This window comes from Nannobrachium achirus (genome assembly GCF_963921795.1).
Source record: "Nannobrachium achirus genome assembly, chromosome: 18".
In the NCBI taxonomy this organism is placed as follows: domain Eukaryota; kingdom Metazoa; phylum Chordata; class Actinopteri; order Myctophiformes; family Myctophidae; genus Nannobrachium; species Nannobrachium achirus.
Genome location: NC_137825.1, coordinates 56,438,253 through 56,459,698, shown reverse-complemented (window position 1 = coordinate 56,459,698; position 21,446 = coordinate 56,438,253). Strand labels below are relative to the sequence as shown.

General features: G+C 45.2%; 1 protein-coding gene across 1 annotated transcript in view; it reads right to left on the bottom strand.

The window, feature by feature from the left end:
• Positions 1 to 21,446, bottom strand: part of rhbdl1 (rhomboid, veinlet-like 1) — a gene marked incomplete at both ends in the record, with an annotated part of 122,703 nt that overhangs the window by 9,847 nt on the left and 91,410 nt on the right. The window contains one exon of the mRNA XM_080747658.1: positions 298 to 398. Within this exon, the coding sequence (XP_080603784.1) occupies positions 298 to 398 (101 nt within the window). The remainder of the gene's footprint in view (positions 1 to 297; positions 399 to 21,446) is intronic.

Sequence of the window (21,446 nt, the reverse complement as noted above, 5' to 3'; positions counted from 1 at the left end):
CAGACACACACACAGACACACACACACACACACAGACCCACACAGCCACGTATAGGGAGCCTGTGCTTCACACAGCTCCAAAAATAGCCACACACACACAAATCAGGCTTGTGTCCAGCTGTGATGGTGTGCATAGAAGACTCTCTTTCTTTCTCTCTCTTTCTCTCTCTCTCTCTCTCTCTCTCTCTCTCTCTCTCTCTCTCCCTCCCCGAGCGGCCAGCGCTGACATTTCAACTCCCCATTGACACCGTTATCAGACATTAACAATGGAAGGTAGGTGGCGATGACGGCAGTTACCATGACGACGTTGGCCAGATGCGCCGAGCACAGAGCGTAGACGCCCCCCGAGCCCCCCACCACCGGAGCCCGCATGTCCGTGATGGACACCGTCAATGAACCTGCAAATAAACAGAGAAACAGAGAGAGACAGATAGAGAGATGTATGTATACAAGACGGGAGGGAGGGGGGAGAGGTGGTGTGGATGTATATATCCAAGAGGGGGAGGGGATGCAATGCAGGGGGAGAGGAGAACAGAGGAGGAGGGAGGGAGAGAGAGAGAGAGAGAGAGAGAGAGAGAGAGAGAGAGAGAGAGGATACGGTTAGATTACCCACCGCACAGCAGTTTGAGTCACCTTCCTCCCAGCATTTCTGAAAAGCTGTGTGAAACCCCCCCCCCCCCCCCCCCCCCCCCCCCCCGTCTGTCTGAACACCGCTGCTGCTGCAGCCTCAGCTGACCTTCACATAACCTCTTTTTTTTTCTTTTTTTTTACATCTACAACACAATAAACACGGGCAGACAAAAATGTATACACTACCACATGTGCGTGTACAGTACACACAAGCCCTCTGCAGAGGGCAGACAACGCACGCACGCACACAGACATACGGACGGACATAGGGACACACGGACACGCACACGTTCACAAAAAGCACGCACGTTCGTCTCCCCGCTGCTTGACAGTGACACCGTCCTCTATTGAACTCAGTGGGCTTGTTCCTGTACAAAGTCCGGCGAAATTGGGAATGACTCGTTAGAATAAAAGTACGATGGAATAAATTCTGTTTTCCTTCAGGATTCTTCAGAAGAGAAAAGAAAAAAGGCAATAGAGAGATGACATATCGTCACTGTCGGGCAGAAACCTTGTATCTCCAAGTTTCAATTTGTACGTTTTTTCGTAAAGTAAAGCCCCGCTTCATCATACGAGAACATCGCACAAGGAAAATGACGAATACAAAACGAACGCTTTTGGACATAAAAGGTTTCCACCCGACGACGACGATATGTGGACAAAAAATAAATAAAAAGAATTGCAGCACAGAGCACCCCGGTTCTCTCCCCACTTCCGCCGCCTCACTTGAGTTTAATTTGAGCTTTTCCTGTTCACTAGGGAACGCCTCTTCTGGTATTCATGAGAAAGGTCTAATCAGGGATATGTATGGCATGGCAAGAAGCCAAATGTCTTCGTTTTTTTTTAAATGTAATTGTAGGTTGAGTGCAGTGCAGTGGTGCAAGGTTCAGGTTGTGTCAAAGCTAAGAGACAGAGGCGTCAATTGGGTATGGCAAGGTATAAAATAATAAAATAAATACTATCAGTAATCATCATCGTCATGCCTGTTGGTATGGCAACATGACACCAGTCATGATGTTGCCATACCTTAGCTTTTGCGGAACTGACGCCACTGATAAGGGATAACACATACTGTGCACACAGTCATGGGGACAGGATAGCCTCGCGTAGCCAGGCTTACTCATCTCCGAGAAAAGCCTGGTGACAATAGAAGGCAGAAGGCGTTCAACTTCCGCCGTGAGAATTTCACCGGAAGCTGTATTTTTTTCACAGTGCGGTGTTCCTGCAAACGTATTCCCTGCACGAAAAACTCTGGTCTACGTCTCCTGCTCCGTCGGTTGCGCTCGCAATAAACAATATACAAACAAAAACATTGATTCAAGCAATGTTACACCTATGAAGAGCGAGTTAAGAGCTACAATCTATTTTAGTTGTTTCGCTGGGGAATGTAAACAGACCCGCATCGCATGACGTAACGTCCGTTAAACGCAGCACTTCCGCTAGAAATCTTGGAACACACCGGAAGGCATATTGTCTACAGGGTGGGGACAGGAAGGTTTTCATCCAGTGTCTTGAAGTGCAGTGGTGGAAAAAGTACTCAAATGTTTTACTTAAGCAACACTGCAATGTGGAAATACCCTGTTACAAGTAAAAGTCCAGAATTCAAAATGTAGGTCTACTTAAAGTACCAAAAGTAGAAAGTACCCTTTAGGCAGAATGTCAAGTTTCACAAGTTTCAAAATGTATAAATTGCATAAAACTCATTTGAAAATAGTCGACCTTCAAGCTCACAATGCGTTGCGTCGTGACACATTGTGAGCTTGTAGATCGTCTGTTTTCAAATGGCATAACAGTATAGGCTAGGGCTGAAGTGGTGTGTTTTGTAATGATAATCTAAATCTACAAAGTAACTACTGTAGCAATGTTTTCATATAATTGTAGTGGAATAGAAGTAGGCCTACAATATTTGCCTCTGAGATGTAGTGTAGAAGAGTAGAAGTAAAAGTGCTGAAAATTGGAAGCACTCCCGTAAAGTAAAAATACCTCAACATTGATTGCACTTAAGAACATTACTTGACTAAATGTACTTAGTTACTTTACACCACTGCCCAGGCACGTGCAAGGGCCGTAGCGCGTCTAATCGGCGCTCTAGGCGAGCTCTCTCGAATGCGGCCCCCCCACTCCCACGCGCCGCAAAGCGCGCGCGCGATTTTTGCGGGTTTTGCCGTGAATTTAGTCGGTTTTGGGCCGGTTTTGGGCTGGTTTGGATCCACTCCCTCCATTTCGGCGCCCCCTCGGCGCCCCCTCTAGGATGGCGCTCTAGGCGACCGCCTATACCGCCTATAGCTAAAAACGGCCCTAGCACACATAGACATCAAAGGAGGCTTGAGCCCCTGCCCTTTTATCCGTCTGCAAAAAAGTGCCCTCTCCAGACCATGAATGTACCGTAGTTTTTACTATGGTGAAAGAAATGCAAATGCCCTGTTTCCATATGCCATACCCGAAGGCAGCATTCAAGAGAATTGCCTTGTCCAAACTCTCCTGAACTTGAATGCAGCATCTTATGTTGAAAGAATTGCCCTCACTGAGCAGAAATCCATGCCGTACGCCACATCTCCAGTATTGACTTTTTTATGCTTAGTTTAGTGTGGTATCAAGTACAGAAAATAGCCGACCTCCAAGCTCACAACGCGTCGCAGCGCGACGCGTTGTGAGCTTGGAGGTCTGCTATTTTCTATATTTTCACCAAAAGGCCCTTTTAGACATTTCAGGCCCTGCCTCTCTAACATTCTCAGCAGTGTGCCGGTGTGCTGTTAAAGACAAACACCCAGAATGCAGTCGACTGCACCCCTCACTCACCCCGCGCCGACGGCGCACGCCACGAGTGAGGCTTTTAAAGTGACACTCGCTCGTAATAAGTGGGACACGATTCCGAGTTAAGAGCGACCGCGGCAGCGGTTGCTGCACGAGGACACCGCGTCAGCCACTGTTAATTATGCAAATGAGCTGATAAGAGAGTCAGGGAGGCCCGATAAAACAAAACAGCCTCCGCTTAATCGCTGTGGGGGTTTGTCGAAGAGTGTGATCTCAGATCTATAATGCATGTTGTAACATTAATATTTGGTGCCTGCGTGTGTGTTTGTGTGTTGGAGGGGGTGCATGAAGAATAAACGGCCTCTCTTAAAATGTGCCTTGTCAGCCTGTTGGTGATGGTGATGATCACGACATGACAGTTAAGATAGACAGATAAGACTGACAGATAAGACAGATAAGATAGACGGATAAGACAGCCAAATAATCAGTTCAGAGCTCAATGAGTTCCTCAGTCGTTCATCTCCCATCGCATGGCACTCACAGGCAGGGGTGTCGCACCAATTAATTCTGGGCCCTGGGTACAAGGGATTCACTGTGTTGTTTTGTGCTTTAACTATTGAAAAATAGCAGATCTACAAGCTTGTAGATCTGCTATTTTTTGAAAAATCGTGAAAGTCTTTAAAGGTTTTTTGAAAAAGCTATGTTTCTATGTCAGTGGTGCTCAAACATTTCCACGTGAAGGACCCCCAAAAGGACATGTATTTGGCCACGGACCCCCCATCTCAAAATATTTACTTCCAGGGACCACCCAGAAGCAAAATCTGAGTTACAAATGTTTGCTTAAAAAATACATATATTCAAAGATTTGCACACATTTTCACACTTTTCAAAACTAGCTAAAGTATAAAATAAATAAGACCCCTCCACCTTGGGCCCTTGTAACTCAGTCCCACTCCCCCCCTAAACTTGTGACGCCCCTGCTTGCTGGTCTACCTCACATATCGTCACTGTCGGGGCAGAAACCTCGTATCTCCAATTTTAGATATTGTATGTTTTTTTGTAAAGCCCCGCTTCATCACACAAGGCCGCCGCACAGAAGTAGTGAAAACAGCAGAACTACAAGCACACAACGCCTCGCGGTGCGAGGCGTTGTGTGCTTGTAGATCGGCTGTTTTCACTAGTTTAGTTCATTTTTAAAATGATAAATGACAAAATGAACGGTTTTGGACATAGAAGGTTTCCACCCGACGACGACGATAGATTCATGGGGCGACTGAAGGTTGATGAAGTAGATGGCGCAATCTCATGATTTGTAAAGATTCATTCAATCTTTTCTTTTTTCCTACCAGTTTCAGGGAAATTGCAATTTCACAGTGCGGCATACGTGCTCTCTGATCTCTTCAAAGCAAAGGATAAACTGAATTGAAGCAACCGCAGTTGCTCTTTTATTCTACTCCGGATCTTCACAAACGTAGGGGCGTTTTTTGCAATTCAATTATTACTTCAATGCGGCGCGCGGAGATACAGATGTCCTCGTAGTCTCCTTCCCGTGTCCTTTACCACTTCACAAAACATCAGGCACTCTGACAGTCTCGAGACGGTCGAGAGGTAGTCATGGAAGCAACTCGGGTACATCTCTTAAACTTAGTAAAGATGAATCCCAACAAGAAATAGGGTCATTTGTAAATGCCATGAAATCAAATCAAAACAAAACATGGGAATTGTGTACTGCCCTACAAAGGCAGAGTGCAGTAACTACGTACAAGAATTTCACAAAAATGGGTTTAAAAGTGTTACAGCTGATCAGCCAAATGAGATGAAGGCATAAAAGTGATATTACACTGATTGTATATCTGTTCTTGAGGTAATTGTTCATCCCCCAATATCCTGGAGGCTAATTTGGCCTTTGCGCGACACAATTAAGTCGGTGTATCCGAAAACGTAGTTACTGCACTCTGCCTTTAATTGTAGGGCAGTGTAGGTGAGTGCCAAATAATCAGTGTTGCCGTGGTCTTGGGTCGCGCGCCCCCGGCGACCCATATCTTTTTTCAGCCGGGGTTTGTTTTAACAAAGAAACGAGCCTATATGCATATCAATAGACCTGTATAGTAGGTGTTGAGCGACTTTGCGACCCCCCAAACATTGAATCACCACTGCACCACTGCAAATAATCACCAGTAAGACTCCCTAAATCGGGAGATAAGCGACCGTCAGGTCACATACACAAACTTTAGAAGGCAATGGCAGCCAATCAGGAGGGAATATGGGAAATGGGACAGATCCATGTTGATGACATGACTTACTACTTACTAACACTGTGTACCGATTTGCATGATTTTAGGGCAAAATCTGTAGGAGCAGTGTACAAAAATGTGTTTTTCAAAAATCGGCCAGGTGGTGGTGCTAGATGGGACAGATACATTTTGATGACATGACTGTAGAGATACTGTGTACCGCTTTGCGTGATTTTAGGGCAAAATCTGTTGGAGCAGTGTGCAAAAATGTGTCTTGCAAGAATCGGCCTCATGGTGGCACTAGAAGAGGGCCATGTGGGGTAGAGGTTGTGGTTTGGCAACCAAGGAGTGCGTGTGCAAAGTTTGGCATGGATCAGGGTAACGGTGGCGGAGATATGAGTAGGGGAAAAGTGTGACGTGACGGACAGACTGACTGACTGACTGACTGACGGACGGACGGACGGACGGACGGACAGACAGACAGACAGACAGACTGACAGCCGGTGGAGGTTTTGATAGTAACTGCGAACTGACGGTCGCAACAACAGCACAACGGAAAGCCGCCTTGACCTTGCCATCATTGTTACGCCTGATTCATACTTAGTTGCGCGCCAGTCACACACAAGCTTGTAGTTCTATTTTCAGTGCATGACAGGGCGTGCAACCAAGTACTGTATAAATCAGGCCTTAGCACTGACCCATATTTGTAAGCGAGGGACAATACAGAACCCGGGGCTGAGAAGAAGGGACGTGTTCAATGGGAGGGACTCAGACCGCTCTTATTCTCCTGCCATGCTCTGCTTTGGCGAACGCCGTGCAGAATATATTATGAATATTAAACAAAACCTGTCATCTGTGCTCGCCCGCTTATGTGGGGGATTTGAGATTTAGGGACATCTCGCTCGGCAGGAGAGGAGACGCGAGGTTTTACGATTCATGTATTCACGCGAGGGGGCCTAGCACGTTTGATGCTGTTTATCATTCAAATTCCGGAGTCATCGCCAACCTCGTCGAAATCCCTTTGTGTACATGTATGAGTAGTTTCATTATAAATTATTACGATGATTTGCGCAAGAGTGTGGCTCAACAGCTCACCCAATGGTCCCATCTCCTATAATTCATCATGTAACCACAGTGGATTCTGTCTATCTATCAAATGAATGCCCAGCAAGACACCGGCGTTTCCAGAGGCAACCTCGAAGCAATAGAACAGGGGTTCCCAAAGTTTTTGTCTCAGGGCACCCCATAAATATTTTTTGAATCCGAGGCACACCTACATTATAATTTCAACTCCCAGCGCCTTATATTTATAGCATATCGTCGTTGTCGGGTGGAAACCTTGTATGTCCAAAACCGTTGGGTTTGTATTTATCATCTATAAAATGTACTAAAATAGTGAAAACAGCAGATCTACAAGCAGTACCAAAAGACGTACACATTTGAAACTTGGAGATACAAGCTTTCTGCCCGACAGTGAAGATTTTTTAGAGATTATGTTGCGAGGAAAGCGTTGAGATAATAGTCATTTTGGTTAGAACTGAAAATAACTTTTTATTTTTTATGTCCAAATAAATTCCAAATATTATCAAATCATCTCGCGCCACCCCAGGGGTGCCCCGTCACCCACTTTGAGAACCCCTGCAATAGAATATCCACCACAAACACCTGCATTTCCAGAGGCAACGCCAGAGCATTGGGTCAGCATTGCACTTTTCAGCGCTGCCGGGAGACACAGTAAGGTGAGGGGATCCCGGGGCGATATGCTTGAGAGTTGAGAGTGCCATACAGGGACGTGCTGGGCCCCTGATTCAGCCCGGGAAAAAGAGTTGGAGAGGCCCTCAGAGAGATCTCTCTCTATAGCGCTGCTGCTACTCAAAGATTTGCCATTTCAGATCATGACAAGTGACAAGCCAGTGGGCCAATTACATGAGTTATATTTCGTCGTTGTCGGGTGGAAACCTTGTATGTCCAAAACCATTTTAAAAATGATTTAAACTAGTGAAAACAGCTGATCTACAAGCACACAACGCCTCGCGGTGCGAGGCGTTGTGTGCTTGTAGATCTGCTGTTTTCACTACTTTTGTGCGGCAGCCTTGTATGATGAAGCAGGGCTTTGCTTTGCGAAAGAATTTACAAATTTGAAACTTGGAGATACAACGTTTCTGCCAGACAGAGACAATTTACTTTGTTGGCCGCCCAGCCCCCAAAATGGAACAAAGGCAGACACTTTATTTTATTTTATTTTTATTTTTTCTTAATGGCCGGCCTGGACCGGCCGGGAATGAACCGGCCGTTCGGGAGTTGTCCCGCTTTTCCCAATGGCCAGCACGTCCCTGGTGCCATACAACGTTTGTCTGTAGCCAGCACTCAGGTGGCTGCAGCCAGCAGTTTCAGCAGAGCAGAGGAAATGCTACAGGGGGGGAAAAAAAAGAAAAAACTCTAATCCTGACAAAATATGAGAAATCATGCCTCTGCTCAAATCTCACTGGCTGTGGTTCAAGGAGCAGCTAATCTGATGTTTTGAGAGAGTTTGCTAAACGAATAATTCTGTACTTGGGATGATAGCTGATGATGTTTTGAAAGTTGCAGTAATAAAAAGTAATCTTTTTTTTTTTTTCATAATTTTTATCCCACGATTTTGCAACCCATTTTCACCCAGTGCCAATTGCCTATGTAATCCTGGGCTCTGCTCTCCCTCTGCCGCGCCTGGGGAGACAACGGACTGACCTCATGCTTCCTTCTATGCATGAGGAGTCCAAGTTGCTTCTTTTCACCTGACAGGGGGGATTTCCCCGGTTTGGACGTAGCGCGTGGAAGGAACACGTTATTCCAACCAGTTCCTTTCCCCTCCATCAAGCGCCCCGGCTGGCCAGGGGGAGGCATTATTGAGACCAGGATTACTGCATGTTTTTGTGAGGGTATCTACCCTATGAGACACGGGTGCAAACTCCACACAGAAAGGCCCTATCGCCAACCCCACCTAGGGTGTGGGCGCTGATGAGGAGGGAGAAACACGCCCCCAGCACCCACAGCGTCCCCGGCGGGAATCGAACCCAGGACCTTCTAGTTGTGAGGCGAAGCGCTAACCACTGCGCCACCGTGCCCCCTAATAATAAGTAATCTTGATTCTTTAAGTAACAATATCATATCAGGTTTCCTTGTTTTACATCAACATCTTAACTATTTTAAACTAGAAGCAGTGTTGTAAATGGAACTAAAGTGTATGTTGAATACAGCCAAATCTGACAACTAAAAGGAATAGAAACTAATACCAGTAAGACTCCCTAATCGGAAGATAAGCGACCGTCAGGTTGCAGCGTGATTTTAGGTCCAAAAATGTGTTAAAAAAATCGGCCTGATGGTAGCGCTATATGGGACAGATCCATGTTGATGAGATGAGTGTAGACATACCGTGTACCGATTTGCGTGATTTTAGGGCACAAATTGTAGGAGCCGTGTCCGTAAATGTGTTTTGCAAGAAGCTGCCTCATGGTGGCGCTAGAAGAGGGGAATGTGATAAAAGAGGAGATCCATGTTGATGAGATGTGTGTAGACATCTCTTTGTCTGTGGCAGAGCAACGCGGTGAGCAGCCGATTTGGGGGCATCATTTGGTAGTTTTTTTGCTTTTTGGCGGGATGTTGTGGATTGGCAGACAAGGATTGTGTGCAACAAAATCTGACATTGTCCATGATTCATTTTGCTCCAATATATCTACTGCGTTTCATCATAATTGGTCCAGCAATCTAGCAAGAACAACAGCAGCAGATGGGACAGTTGATGCAATCTTGGTAAAACATCTGAAATTAAACATGAGCTTCAAGCACCAAAGACGATGGCTGCAGGAGCTTACTGGATGGGCCCAGGTACATTAAGTAGGCCTAGAATTATTGAATGCTTTAACCAGTGAAAAATAGCAGATATACAAGCTCACAGCGCGGCACCGAGTGCCGCGCTGCGAGCTTGTAGATCTGCTATTTTTGAAAAAGTCGTGAAAATGTGTGCAAATCTTTGACTATATGTATTTTCAAAGCGAACGTTTGTAACTCAAATTTTGCTTCTGGGTGGTCCCTGGAACTAAATATTTTGAGATGGGGGTCCGTGGCCAAATACATATCATTTTGGGGGTCCTTCACATGAAAAGATTTGAGAACCACTGACATAGTCTCTCAAGAACAGACTAACTGAGCTCCAGTTAAGTGAAAAGGACCTTTTCTTTGACGATGGCTAGCCAGATGGCTGACATAGAAAAATATGTTTTTCAAAAAATCTTAGGAGGATTCAAAAGACACTTATAGAATCGGGTCAAAATTCGAATTTTCACGATTTTTCAAAAATAGCAGATCTACAAGCTCACAGCGCGGCACTCGGTGCCGCGCTGTGAGCTTGTATATCTGCTATTTTTCAATGGTTAAAGCATAAAATAATGATACACAATATAGTGTACCCGTTCTGAATGGGTTTTAAACATGAGCTTCAAGCACCAAAGACGATGGCTGCAGGAGCTTACTGGATGGGCCCAGGTACATTATCATGCATGGAGCTGCATTTCTTGATTGTTCCGTCAATAGGAGAATGGAGAAGGGACACTGCAAGGACAATGAGCACTGATTTATTCATGTGATTCAGGCAGTAGTCGGTGGAAGGAAAGCTGGCAATTAACACAGTGTTTTAATTCAATCTGGGGTATGATAGCATTAGTCCTTTGGTGGAAGTTCCTCGTCAGACAGCATGTTTTCTTGCCAGTTAGGACCACCCAGAGCTGCTTCTACTTAATTGCAGCATCCCAAAAAGTCAGTTTTTCCATTAACAGATCCCCCAAAAAATGTAAGCAACGCGTTAGTTTATGCAGGACACGCTGTAGTCAGCTGGTCATTACATCACATGACTGCCATACTCCAATCAAAGCTCTCAATCAGTAGGGAAGGCTCCTTTAAATACGGCTTGCTTTCACTACTTATGCTTGGTTTCCCAAGCTTCAGAACATTCGCTGCTGGCTGCCTTCATTTAAAGGCCTGTCCATACGGTCTCCAACCACTTAACTTTGTCAGAAAGGTCCGGTTCAACTACAAAATCTCGCATCTTCTGAAAAGCATTACCTCGAATTAGAGTTTGGAAAGCTGCACGTCGCAAAGTGGGAACTCTCAGACAAAAAGTTTGGTGGTCGGAGACAGTATGTACAGGTCTTTACTGTAAGTTAAGGCATAAGAGCTGGTACTTAAGACAATCAAAATAGAGCCCTCTGTGTTCTTTTTATTCTGAGAGTTATTAACCCCCATATTTGACCATGACATGGTCATGGTCCTAACCCTTATGCCACTATTTGAGCAAATTTAGTCCACTCTCAGAGAGAGACAAGTTATTTTGTCGTATTTCGCAAAGCGCGCGCGCGATTTTTGCGGGTTTTGCCGTGAATTTAGTCGGTTTTGGGCCGGTTTTGGGCTGGTTTGGATCCACTCCCTCCATTTCGGCGCCCCCTCGGCGCCCCCTCTAGGATGGCGCTCTAGGCGACCGCCTATACCGCCTATAGCTAAAAACGGCCCTAGCACACATAGACATCAAAGGAGGCTTGAGCCCCTGCCCTTTTATCCGTCTGCAAAAAAGTGCCCTCTCCAGACCATGAATGTACCGTAGTTTTTACTATGGTGAAAGAAATGCAAATGCCCTGTTTCCATATGCCATACCCGAAGGCAGCATTCAAGAGAATTGCCTTGTCCAAACTCTCCTGAACTTGAATGCAGCATCTTATGTTGAAAGAATTGCCCTCACTGAGCAGAAATCCATGCCGTACGCCACATCTCCAGTATTGACTTTTTTATGCTTAGTTTAGTGTGGTATCAAGTACAGAAAATAGCCGACCTCCAAGCTCACAACGCGTCGCAGCGCGACGCGTTGTGAGCTTGGAGGTCTGCTATTTTCTATATTTTCACCAAAAGGCCCTTTTAGACATTTCAGGCCCTGCCTCTCTAACATTCTCAGCAGTGTGCCGGTGTGCTGTTAAAGACAAACACCCAGAATGCAGTCGACTGCACCCCTCACTCACCCCGCGCCGACGGCGCACGCCACGAGTGAGGCTTTTAAAGTGACACTCGCTCGTAATAAGTGGGACACGATTCCGAGTTAAGAGCGACCGCGGCAGCGGTTGCTGCACGAGGACACCGCGTCAGCCACTGTTAATTATGCAAATGAGCTGATAAGAGAGTCAGGGAGGCCCGATAAAACAAAACAGCCTCCGCTTAATCGCTGTGGGGGTTTGTCGAAGAGTGTGATCTCAGATCTATAATGCATGTTGTAACATTAATATTTGGTGCCTGCGTGTGTGTTTGTGTGTTGGAGGGGGTGCATGAAGAATAAACGGCCTCTCTTAAAATGTGCCTTGTCAGCCTGTTGGTGATGGTGATGATCACGACATGACAGTTAAGATAGACAGATAAGACTGACAGATAAGACAGATAAGATAGACGGATAAGACAGCCAAATAATCAGTTCAGAGCTCAATGAGTTCCTCAGTCGTTCATCTCCCATCGCGTGGCACTCACAGGCAGGGGTGTCGCACCAATTAATTCTGGGCCCTGGGTACAAGGGATTCACTGTGTTGTTTTGTGCTTTAACTATTGAAAAATAGCAGATCTACAAGCTTGTAGATCTGCTATTTTTTGAAAAATCGTGAAAGTCTTTAAAGGTTTTTTGAAAAAGCTATGTTTCTATGTCAGTGGTGCTCAAACATTTCCACGTGAAGGACCCCCAAAAGGACATGTATTTGGCCACGGACCCCCCATCTCAAAATATTTACTTCCAGGGACCACCCAGAAGCAAAATCTGAGTTACAAATGTTTGCTTAAAAAATACATATATTCAAAGATTTGCACACATTTTCACACTTTTCAAAACTAGCTAAAGTATAAAATAAATAAGACCCCTCCACCTTGGGCCCTTGTAACTCAGTCCCACTCCCCCCCTAAACTTGTGACGCCCCTGCTTGCTGGTCTACCTCACATATCGTCACTGTCGGGGCAGAAACCTCGTATCTCCAATTTTAGATATTGTATGTTTTTTTGTAAAGCCCCGCTTCATCACACAAGGCCGCCGCACAGAAGTAGTGAAAACAGCAGAACTACAAGCACACAACGCCTCGCGGTGCGAGGCGTTGTGTGCTTGTAGATCGGCTGTTTTCACTAGTTTAGTTCATTTTTAAAATGATAAATGACAAAATGAACGGTTTTGGACATAGAAGGTTTCCACCCGACGACGACGATAGATTCATGGGGCGACTGAAGGTTGATGAAGTAGATGGCGCAATCTCATGATTTGTAAAGATTCATTCAATCTTTTCTTTTTTCCTACCAGTTTCAGGGAAATTGCAATTTCACAGTGCGGCATACGTGCTCTCTGATCTCTTCAAAGCAAAGGATAAACTGAATTGAAGCAACCGCAGTTGCTCTTTTATTCTACTCCGGATCTTCACAAACGTAGGGGCGTTTTTTGCAATTCAATTATTACTTCAATGCGGCGCGCGGAGATACAGATGTCCTCGTAGTCTCCTTCCCGTGTCCTTTACCACTTCACAAAACATCAGGCACTCTGACAGTCTCGAGACGGTCGAGAGGTAGTCATGGAAGCAACTCGGGTACATCTCTTAAACTTAGTAAAGATGAATCCCAACAAGAAATAGGGTCATTTGTAAATGCCATGAAATCAAATCAAAACAAAACATGGGAATTGTGTACTGCCCTACAAAGGCAGAGTGCAGTAACTACGTACAAGAATTTCACAAAAATGGGTTTAAAAGTGTTACAGCTGATCAGCCAAATGAGATGAAGGCATAAAAGTGATATTACACTGATTGTATATCTGTTCTTGAGGTAATTGTTCATCCCCCAATATCCTGGAGGCTAATTTGGCCTTTGCGCGACACAATTAAGTCGGTGTATCCGAAAACGTAGTTACTGCACTCTGCCTTTAATTGTAGGGCAGTGTAGGTGAGTGCCAAATAATCAGTGTTGCCGTGGTCTTGGGTCGCGCGCCCCCGGCGACCCATATCTTTTTTCAGCCGGGGTTTGTTTTAACAAAGAAACGAGCCTATATGCATATCAATAGACCTGTATAGTAGGTGTTGAGCGACTTTGCGACCCCCCAAACATTGAATCACCACTGCACCACTGCAAATAATCACCAGTAAGACTCCCTAAATCGGGAGATAAGCGACCGTCAGGTCACATACACAAACTTTAGAAGGCAATGGCAGCCAATCAGGAGGGAATATGGGAAATGGGACAGATCCATGTTGATGACATGACTTACTACTTACTAACACTGTGTACCGATTTGCATGATTTTAGGGCAAAATCTGTAGGAGCAGTGTACAAAAATGTGTTTTTCAAAAATCGGCCAGGTGGTGGTGCTAGATGGGACAGATACATTTTGATGACATGACTGTAGAGATACTGTGTACCGCTTTGCGTGATTTTAGGGCAAAATCTGTTGGAGCAGTGTGCAAAAATGTGTCTTGCAAGAATCGGCCTCATGGTGGCACTAGAAGAGGGCCATGTGGGGTAGAGGTTGTGGTTTGGCAACCAAGGAGTGCGTGTGCAAAGTTTGGCATGGATCAGGGTAACGGTGGCGGAGATATGAGTAGGGGAAAAGTGTGACGTGACGGACAGACTGACTGACTGACTGACTGACGGACGGACGGACGGACGGACGGACAGACAGACAGACAGACAGACTGACAGCCGGTGGAGGTTTTGATAGTAACTGCGAACTGACGGTCGCAACAACAGCACAACGGAAAGCCGCCTTGACCTTGCCATCATTGTTACGCCTGATTCATACTTAGTTGCGCGCCAGTCACACACAAGCTTGTAGTTCTATTTTCAGTGCATGACAGGGCGTGCAACCAAGTACTGTATAAATCAGGCCTTAGCACTGACCCATATTTGTAAGCGAGGGACAATACAGAACCCGGGGCTGAGAAGAAGGGACGTGTTCAATGGGAGGGACTCAGACCGCTCTTATTCTCCTGCCATGCTCTGCTTTGGCGAACGCCGTGCAGAATATATTATGAATATTAAACAAAACCTGTCATCTGTGCTCGCCCGCTTATGTGGGGGATTTGAGATTTAGGGACATCTCGCTCGGCAGGAGAGGAGACGCGAGGTTTTACGATTCATGTATTCACGCGAGGGGGCCTAGCACGTTTGATGCTGTTTATCATTCAAATTCCGGAGTCATCGCCAACCTCGTCGAAATCCCTTTGTGTACATGTATGAGTAGTTTCATTATAAATTATTACGATGATTTGCGCAAGAGTGTGGCTCAACAGCTCACCCAATGGTCCCATCTCCTATAATTCATCATGTAACCACAGTGGATTCTGTCTATCTATCAAATGAATGCCCAGCAAGACACCGGCGTTTCCAGAGGCAACCTCGAAGCAATAGAACAGGGGTTCCCAAAGTTTTTGTCTCAGGGCACCCCATAAATATTTTTTGAATCCGAGGCACACCTACATTATAATTTCAACTCCCAGCGCCTTATATTTATAGCATATCGTCGTTGTCGGGTGGAAACCTTGTATGTCCAAAACCGTTGGGTTTGTATTTATCATCTATAAAATGTACTAAAATAGTGAAAACAGCAGATCTACAAGCAGTACCAAAAGACGTACACATTTGAAACTTGGAGATACAAGCTTTCTGCCCGACAGTGAAGATTTTTTAGAGATTATGTTGCGAGGAAAGCGTTGAGATAATAGTCATTTTGGTTAGAACTGAAAATAACTTTTTATTTTTTATGTCCAAATAAATTCCAAATATTATCAAATCATCTCGCGCCACCCCAGGGGTGCCCCGTCACCCACTTTGAGAACCCCTGCAATAGAATATCCACCACAAACACCTGCATTTCCAGAGGCAACGCCAGAGCATTGGGTCAGCATTGCACTTTTCAGCGCTGCCGGGAGACACAGTAAGGTGAGGGGATCCCGGGGCGATATGCTTGAGAGTTGAGAGTGCCATACAGGGACGTGCTGGGCCCCTGATTCAGCCCGGGAAAAAGAGTTGGAGAGGCCCTCAGAGAGATCTCTCTCTATAGCGCTGCTGCTACTCAAAGATTTGCCATTTCAGATCATGACAAGTGACAAGCCAGTGGGCCAATTACATGAGTTATATTTCGTCGTTGTCGGGTGGAAACCTTGTATGTCCAAAACCATTTTAAAAATGATTTAAACTAGTGAAAACAGCTGATCTACAAGCACATAACGCCTCGCGGTGCGAGGCGTTGTGTGCTTGTAGATCTGCTGTTTTCACTACTTTTGTGCGGCAGCCTTGTATGATGAAGCAGGGCTTTGCTTTGCGAAAGAATTTACAAATTTGAAACTTGGAGATACAACGTTTCTGCCAGACAGAGACAATTTACTTTGTTGGCCGCCCAGCCCCCAAAATGGAACAAAGGCAGACACTTTATTTTATTTTATTTTTATTTTTTCTTAATGGCCGGCCTGGACCGGCCGGGAATGAACCGGCCGTTCGGGAGTTGTCCCGCTTTTCCCAATGGCCAGCACGTCCCTGGTGCCATACAACGTTTGTCTGTAGCCAGCACTCAGGTGGCTGCAGCCAGCAGTTTCAGCAGAGCAGAGGAAATGCTACAGGGGGGGAAAAAAAAGAAAAAACTCTAATCCTGACAAAATATGAGAAATCATGCCTCTGCTCAAATCTCACTGGCTGTGGTTCAAGGAGCAGCTAATCTGATGTTTTGAGAGAGTTTGCTAAACGAATAATTCTGTACTTGGGATGATAGCTGATGATGTTTTGAAAGTTGCAGTAATAAAAAGTAATCTTTTTTTTTTTTTCATAATTTTTATCCCACGATTTTGCAACCCATTTTCACCCAGTGCCAATTGCCTATGTAATCCTGGGCTCTGCTCTCCCTCTGCCGCGCCTGGGGAGACAACGGACTGACCTCATGCTTCCTTCTATGCATGAGGAGTCCAAGTTGCTTCTTTTCACCTGACAGGGGGGATTTCCCCGGTTTGGACGTAGCGCGTGGAAGGAACACGTTATTCCAACCAGTTCCTTTCCCCTCCATCAAGCGCCCCGGCTGGCCAGGGGGAGGCATTATTGAGACCAGGATTACTGCATGTTTTTGTGAGGGTATCTACCCTATGAGACACGGGTGCAAACTCCACACAGAAAGGCCCTATCGCCAACCCCACCTAGGGTGTGGGCGCTGATGAGGAGGGAGAAACACGCCCCCAGCACCCACAGCGTCCCCGGCGGGAATCGAACCCAGGACCTTCTAGTTGTGAGGCGAAGCGCTAACCACTGCGCCACCGTGCCCCCTAATAATAAGTAATCTTGATTCTTTAAGTAACAATATCATATCAGGTTTCCTTGTTTTACATCAACATCTTAACTATTTTAAACTAGAAGCAGTGTTGTAAATGGAACTAAAGTGTATGTTGAATACAGCCAAATCTGACAACTAAAAGGAATAGAAACTAATACCAGTAAGACTCCCTAATCGGAAGATAAGCGACCGTCAGGTTGCAGCGTGATTTTAGGTCCAAAAATGTGTTAAAAAAATCGGCCTGATGGTAGCGCTATATGGGACAGATCCATGTTGATGAGATGAGTGTAGACATACCGTGTACCGATTTGCGTGATTTTAGGGCACAAATTGTAGGAGCCGTGTCCGTAAATGTGTTTTGCAAGAAGCTGCCTCATGGTGGCGCTAGAAGAGGGGAATGTGATAAAAGAGGAGATCCATGTTGATGAGATGTGTGTAGACATCTCTTTGTCTGTGGCAGAGCAACGCGGTGAGCAGCCGATTTGGGGGCATCATTTGGTAGTTTTTTTGCTTTTTGGCGGGATGTTGTGGATTGGCAGACAAGGATTGTGTGCAACAAAATCTGACATTGTCCATGATTCATTTTGCTCCAATATATCTACTGCGTTTCATCATAATTGGTCCAGCAATCTAGCAAGAACAACAGCAGCAGATGGGACAGTTGATGCAATCTTGGTAAAACATCTGAAATTAAACATGAGCTTCAAGCACCAAAGACGATGGCTGCAGGAGCTTACTGGATGGGCCCAGGTACATTAAGTAGGCCTAGAATTATTGAATGCTTTAACCAGTGAAAAATAGCAGATATACAAGCTCACAGCGCGGCACCGAGTGCCGCGCTGCGAGCTTGTAGATCTGCTATTTTTGAAAAAGTCGTGAAAATGTGTGCAAATCTTTGACTATATGTATTTTCAAAGCGAACGTTTGTAACTCAAATTTTGCTTCTGGGTGGTCCCTGGAACTAAATATTTTGAGATGGGGGTCCGTGGCCAAATACATATCATTTTGGGGGTCCTTCACATGAAAAGATTTGAGAACCACTGACATAGTCTCTCAAGAACAGACTAACTGAGCTCCAGTTAAGTGAAAAGGACCTTTTCTTTGACGATGGCTAGCCAGATGGCTGACATAGAAAAATATGTTTTTCAAAAAATCTTAGGAGGATTCAAAAGACACTTATAGAATCGGGTCAAAATTCGAATTTTCACGATTTTTCAAAAATAGCAGATCTACAAGCTCACAGCGCGGCACTCGGTGCCGCGCTGTGAGCTTGTATATCTGCTATTTTTCAATGGTTAAAGCATAAAATAATGATACACAATATAGTGTACCCGTTCTGAATGGGTTTTAAACATGAGCTTCAAGCACCAAAGACGATGGCTGCAGGAGCTTACTGGATGGGCCCAGGTACATTATCATGCATGGAGCTGCATTTCTTGATTGTTCCGTCAATAGGAGAATGGAGAAGGGACACTGCAAGGACAATGAGCACTGATTTATTCATGTGATTCAGGCAGTAGTCGGTGGAAGGAAAGCTGGCAATTAACACAGTGTTTTAATTCAATCTGGGGTATGATAGCATTAGTCCTTTGGTGGAAGTTCCTCGTCAGACAGCATGTTTTCTTGCCAGTTAGGACCACCCAGAGCTGCTTCTACTTAATTGCAGCATCCCAAAAAGTCAGTTTTTCCATTAACAGATCCCCCAAAAAATGTAAGCAACGCGTTAGTTTATGCAGGACACGCTGTAGTCAGCTGGTCATTACATCACATGACTGCCATACTCCAATCAAAGCTCTCAATCAGTAGGGAAGGCTCCTTTAAATACGGCTTGCTTTCACTACTTATGCTTGGTTTCCCAAGCTTCAGAACATTCGCTGCTGGCTGCCTTCATTTAAAGGCCTGTCCATACGGTCTCCAACCACTTAACTTTGTCAGAAAGGTCCGGTTCAACTACAAAATCTCGCATCTTCTGAAAAGCATTACCTCGAATTAGAGTTTGGAAAGCTGCACGTCGCAAAGTGGGAACTCTCAGACAAAAAGTTTGGTGGTCGGAGACAGTATGTACAGGTCTTTACTGTAAGTTAAGGCATAAGAGCTGGTACTTAAGACAATCAAAATAGAGCCCTCTGTGTTCTTTTTATTCTGAGAGTTATTAACCCCCATATTTGACCATGACATGGTCATGGTCCTAACCCTTATGCCACTATTTGAGCAAATTTAGTCCACTCTCAGAGAGAGACAAGTTATTTTGTCGTATTTCACAGGACTTGAGCATGCTTCGGGTTCTCCTGTTCAATATCGACTTCATCCATTAGCACGAACACTTTGAAACCGACAGTTAAATAATGATAATAATAATGGAGAAGAATAGAAAGAAATGCTGGCACTAGGGTCCGGCTCATGACAAGCGAATCAGTGGCTTACAAATTCCCCTTTCTGGGGCTATGTCAGTGACGGATATTTCTACTTACCAATACCAGTTTTGTTTCATTTTACGTTCAGGTTGCTCTATTTGTACACGTTGGGCCCCAGACTGATCTATCCCCCAGGCATTTAATCTTCAGGCCCCGGCGTTCAAGAAGTGCTGCAGTCAGCACTCGTCCACTCACAGGGAGGGGCTGCCTCCACCGGCTAATAAACGGAGGAAATGCCCGGTCAGATTTATTTGCCAAGTACAAATAACAAGAGAGGGACAGAGTGATGGAAAGAGTGCGACGGTAGAGAGAAAGTGTATGGGGTGTTGTTGGCGTGGGTGAAAGTAAGCTGAGAATGAGGAAGAAAGAGAGAGAGCTAGAGTCTGAGGGAAGGAGAGAAAGGAGTTGACGCAGCGAGGGCGGCATGAAAGCATTTTCTCTCCTTTATTTCGGGGGGTAAATGAGTGTTTTAAGCCCCATTTATCCTGTCATATGATGTTTAGCCATTACCAGTGTTGGGGAAGTTAAAGTTACATGTAACTGAGTTACGTAACTAAGTTACATTTTGCTGTAACTTGCTGGTAACTGATTACATTCATATTTCTGTAACTCGTCAAGTAACTGAGATAATTTTTGGGTAATTTTTGGCTCAAGTTACAAGTTACAAGAAGTTACAAGCGAAGTTATACATAATTTAAGTTTTGTTAGGATTGACGATCAAATGTCCTCAACAGATCATCATTTTCGTATTTTTGTAACTTTATTTTAGGAACACAGACGTTTACTAAAGAAAATGTCAACCTTTTTGAAATAAAACAAAACTCAGAGAGGCATATTTCTGCTGGCATGTGACTTTTTCTTTGTTTCATGTACACCAAATGTACATTCTCAATTTAATGCTGAAAAAAAAGTAACTCAAGTTACTTAAGTTACTTTTTCTATGTAACTTGAAACTTACAAGTTTCTCCAGGGGTATAACTTTAACTTGATCAAGTTACTGCCATGGTGAGTTACTTGTAACTGTACAAGTTACGCTTTCAAAGTAACTTCCCCACCCACAGTGGGAGGACCTGCTCTGTGGTCTGTGCGGACCTTTACTGAACCAAAACTGACATCCCCCAGATACATTCGCTGCCGACCACAAGGCTGAAAGGAGAGGCCGGCGAGTAGCTCGGCGGGGGAAGCACATTTGCGCGCTCTCCGTCTAAAGTCGAGTCATATTTAGCACAATGTCATGCTGAAGGCACCGTTTATTGTTCGTTGCGCAGGGAAGTCCATGGGTATAATAAGCAGAGGACTTTGGCAGTTTAGTTATGCCAAACATATCCAGTTTAGAGGCGACTGGACTGAAATGCAAACAATTACGAGCATCCTGGATATCATCACTGTCGGGGCAGAAACCTTGTACTCCAAGTTTCACACGTGTACGTATATTTCCGTAAAGCAAAGCTCTGCTTCTTCATGCAAGACTGTCGCGCAAAACGAGTGAAAATAGCAGATCTACAAGCACACTGTGTGCTTGTAGATCGGCTATTTTCACTATTTTTTTTTTGAAAATGGTAGAAACAAAACGAACAGTTTTGGACATACAAGGTTTCCACCCGACAGCGACAATATGCTATTGTGGTGGCGAGTGTGTCAGGGGTGGGTGGTGGAGGACAGACAAGGGTGACACAACTGGAGATCGGCCACGTGTCACGTGCGCTTTTCGTCTGTTCTGCAGTCTGGTAGAAAAGAACCCATAATAGAACCATCAGTCCTGGGCAGCTCGGTTCAAAACATCAACCACCTGGGATGGGGATGGGCGCCAGCTGCACGACTGGACCCCGTTGGGCGTCTGCACAGACGGAGGGAGAGAGTGAAACATTCTACTCCCCTCATTGAGATTTCCTTCAGACAGCAGGTTTTGCAATCAGCTCTAATAGAATCTTCATCCATTTCTCTCCGCCCCGGTGCGTGCGCGTGCGTGTGTGTGTGTGTGTGTGTGTGTGTGTGTGTGTGTGCGTGTGTGTGTGTGTGTGTGTGTGTGTGTGTGTGTGTGTGTCTGTGTGTGTGTGTGTGTGTGTGTGT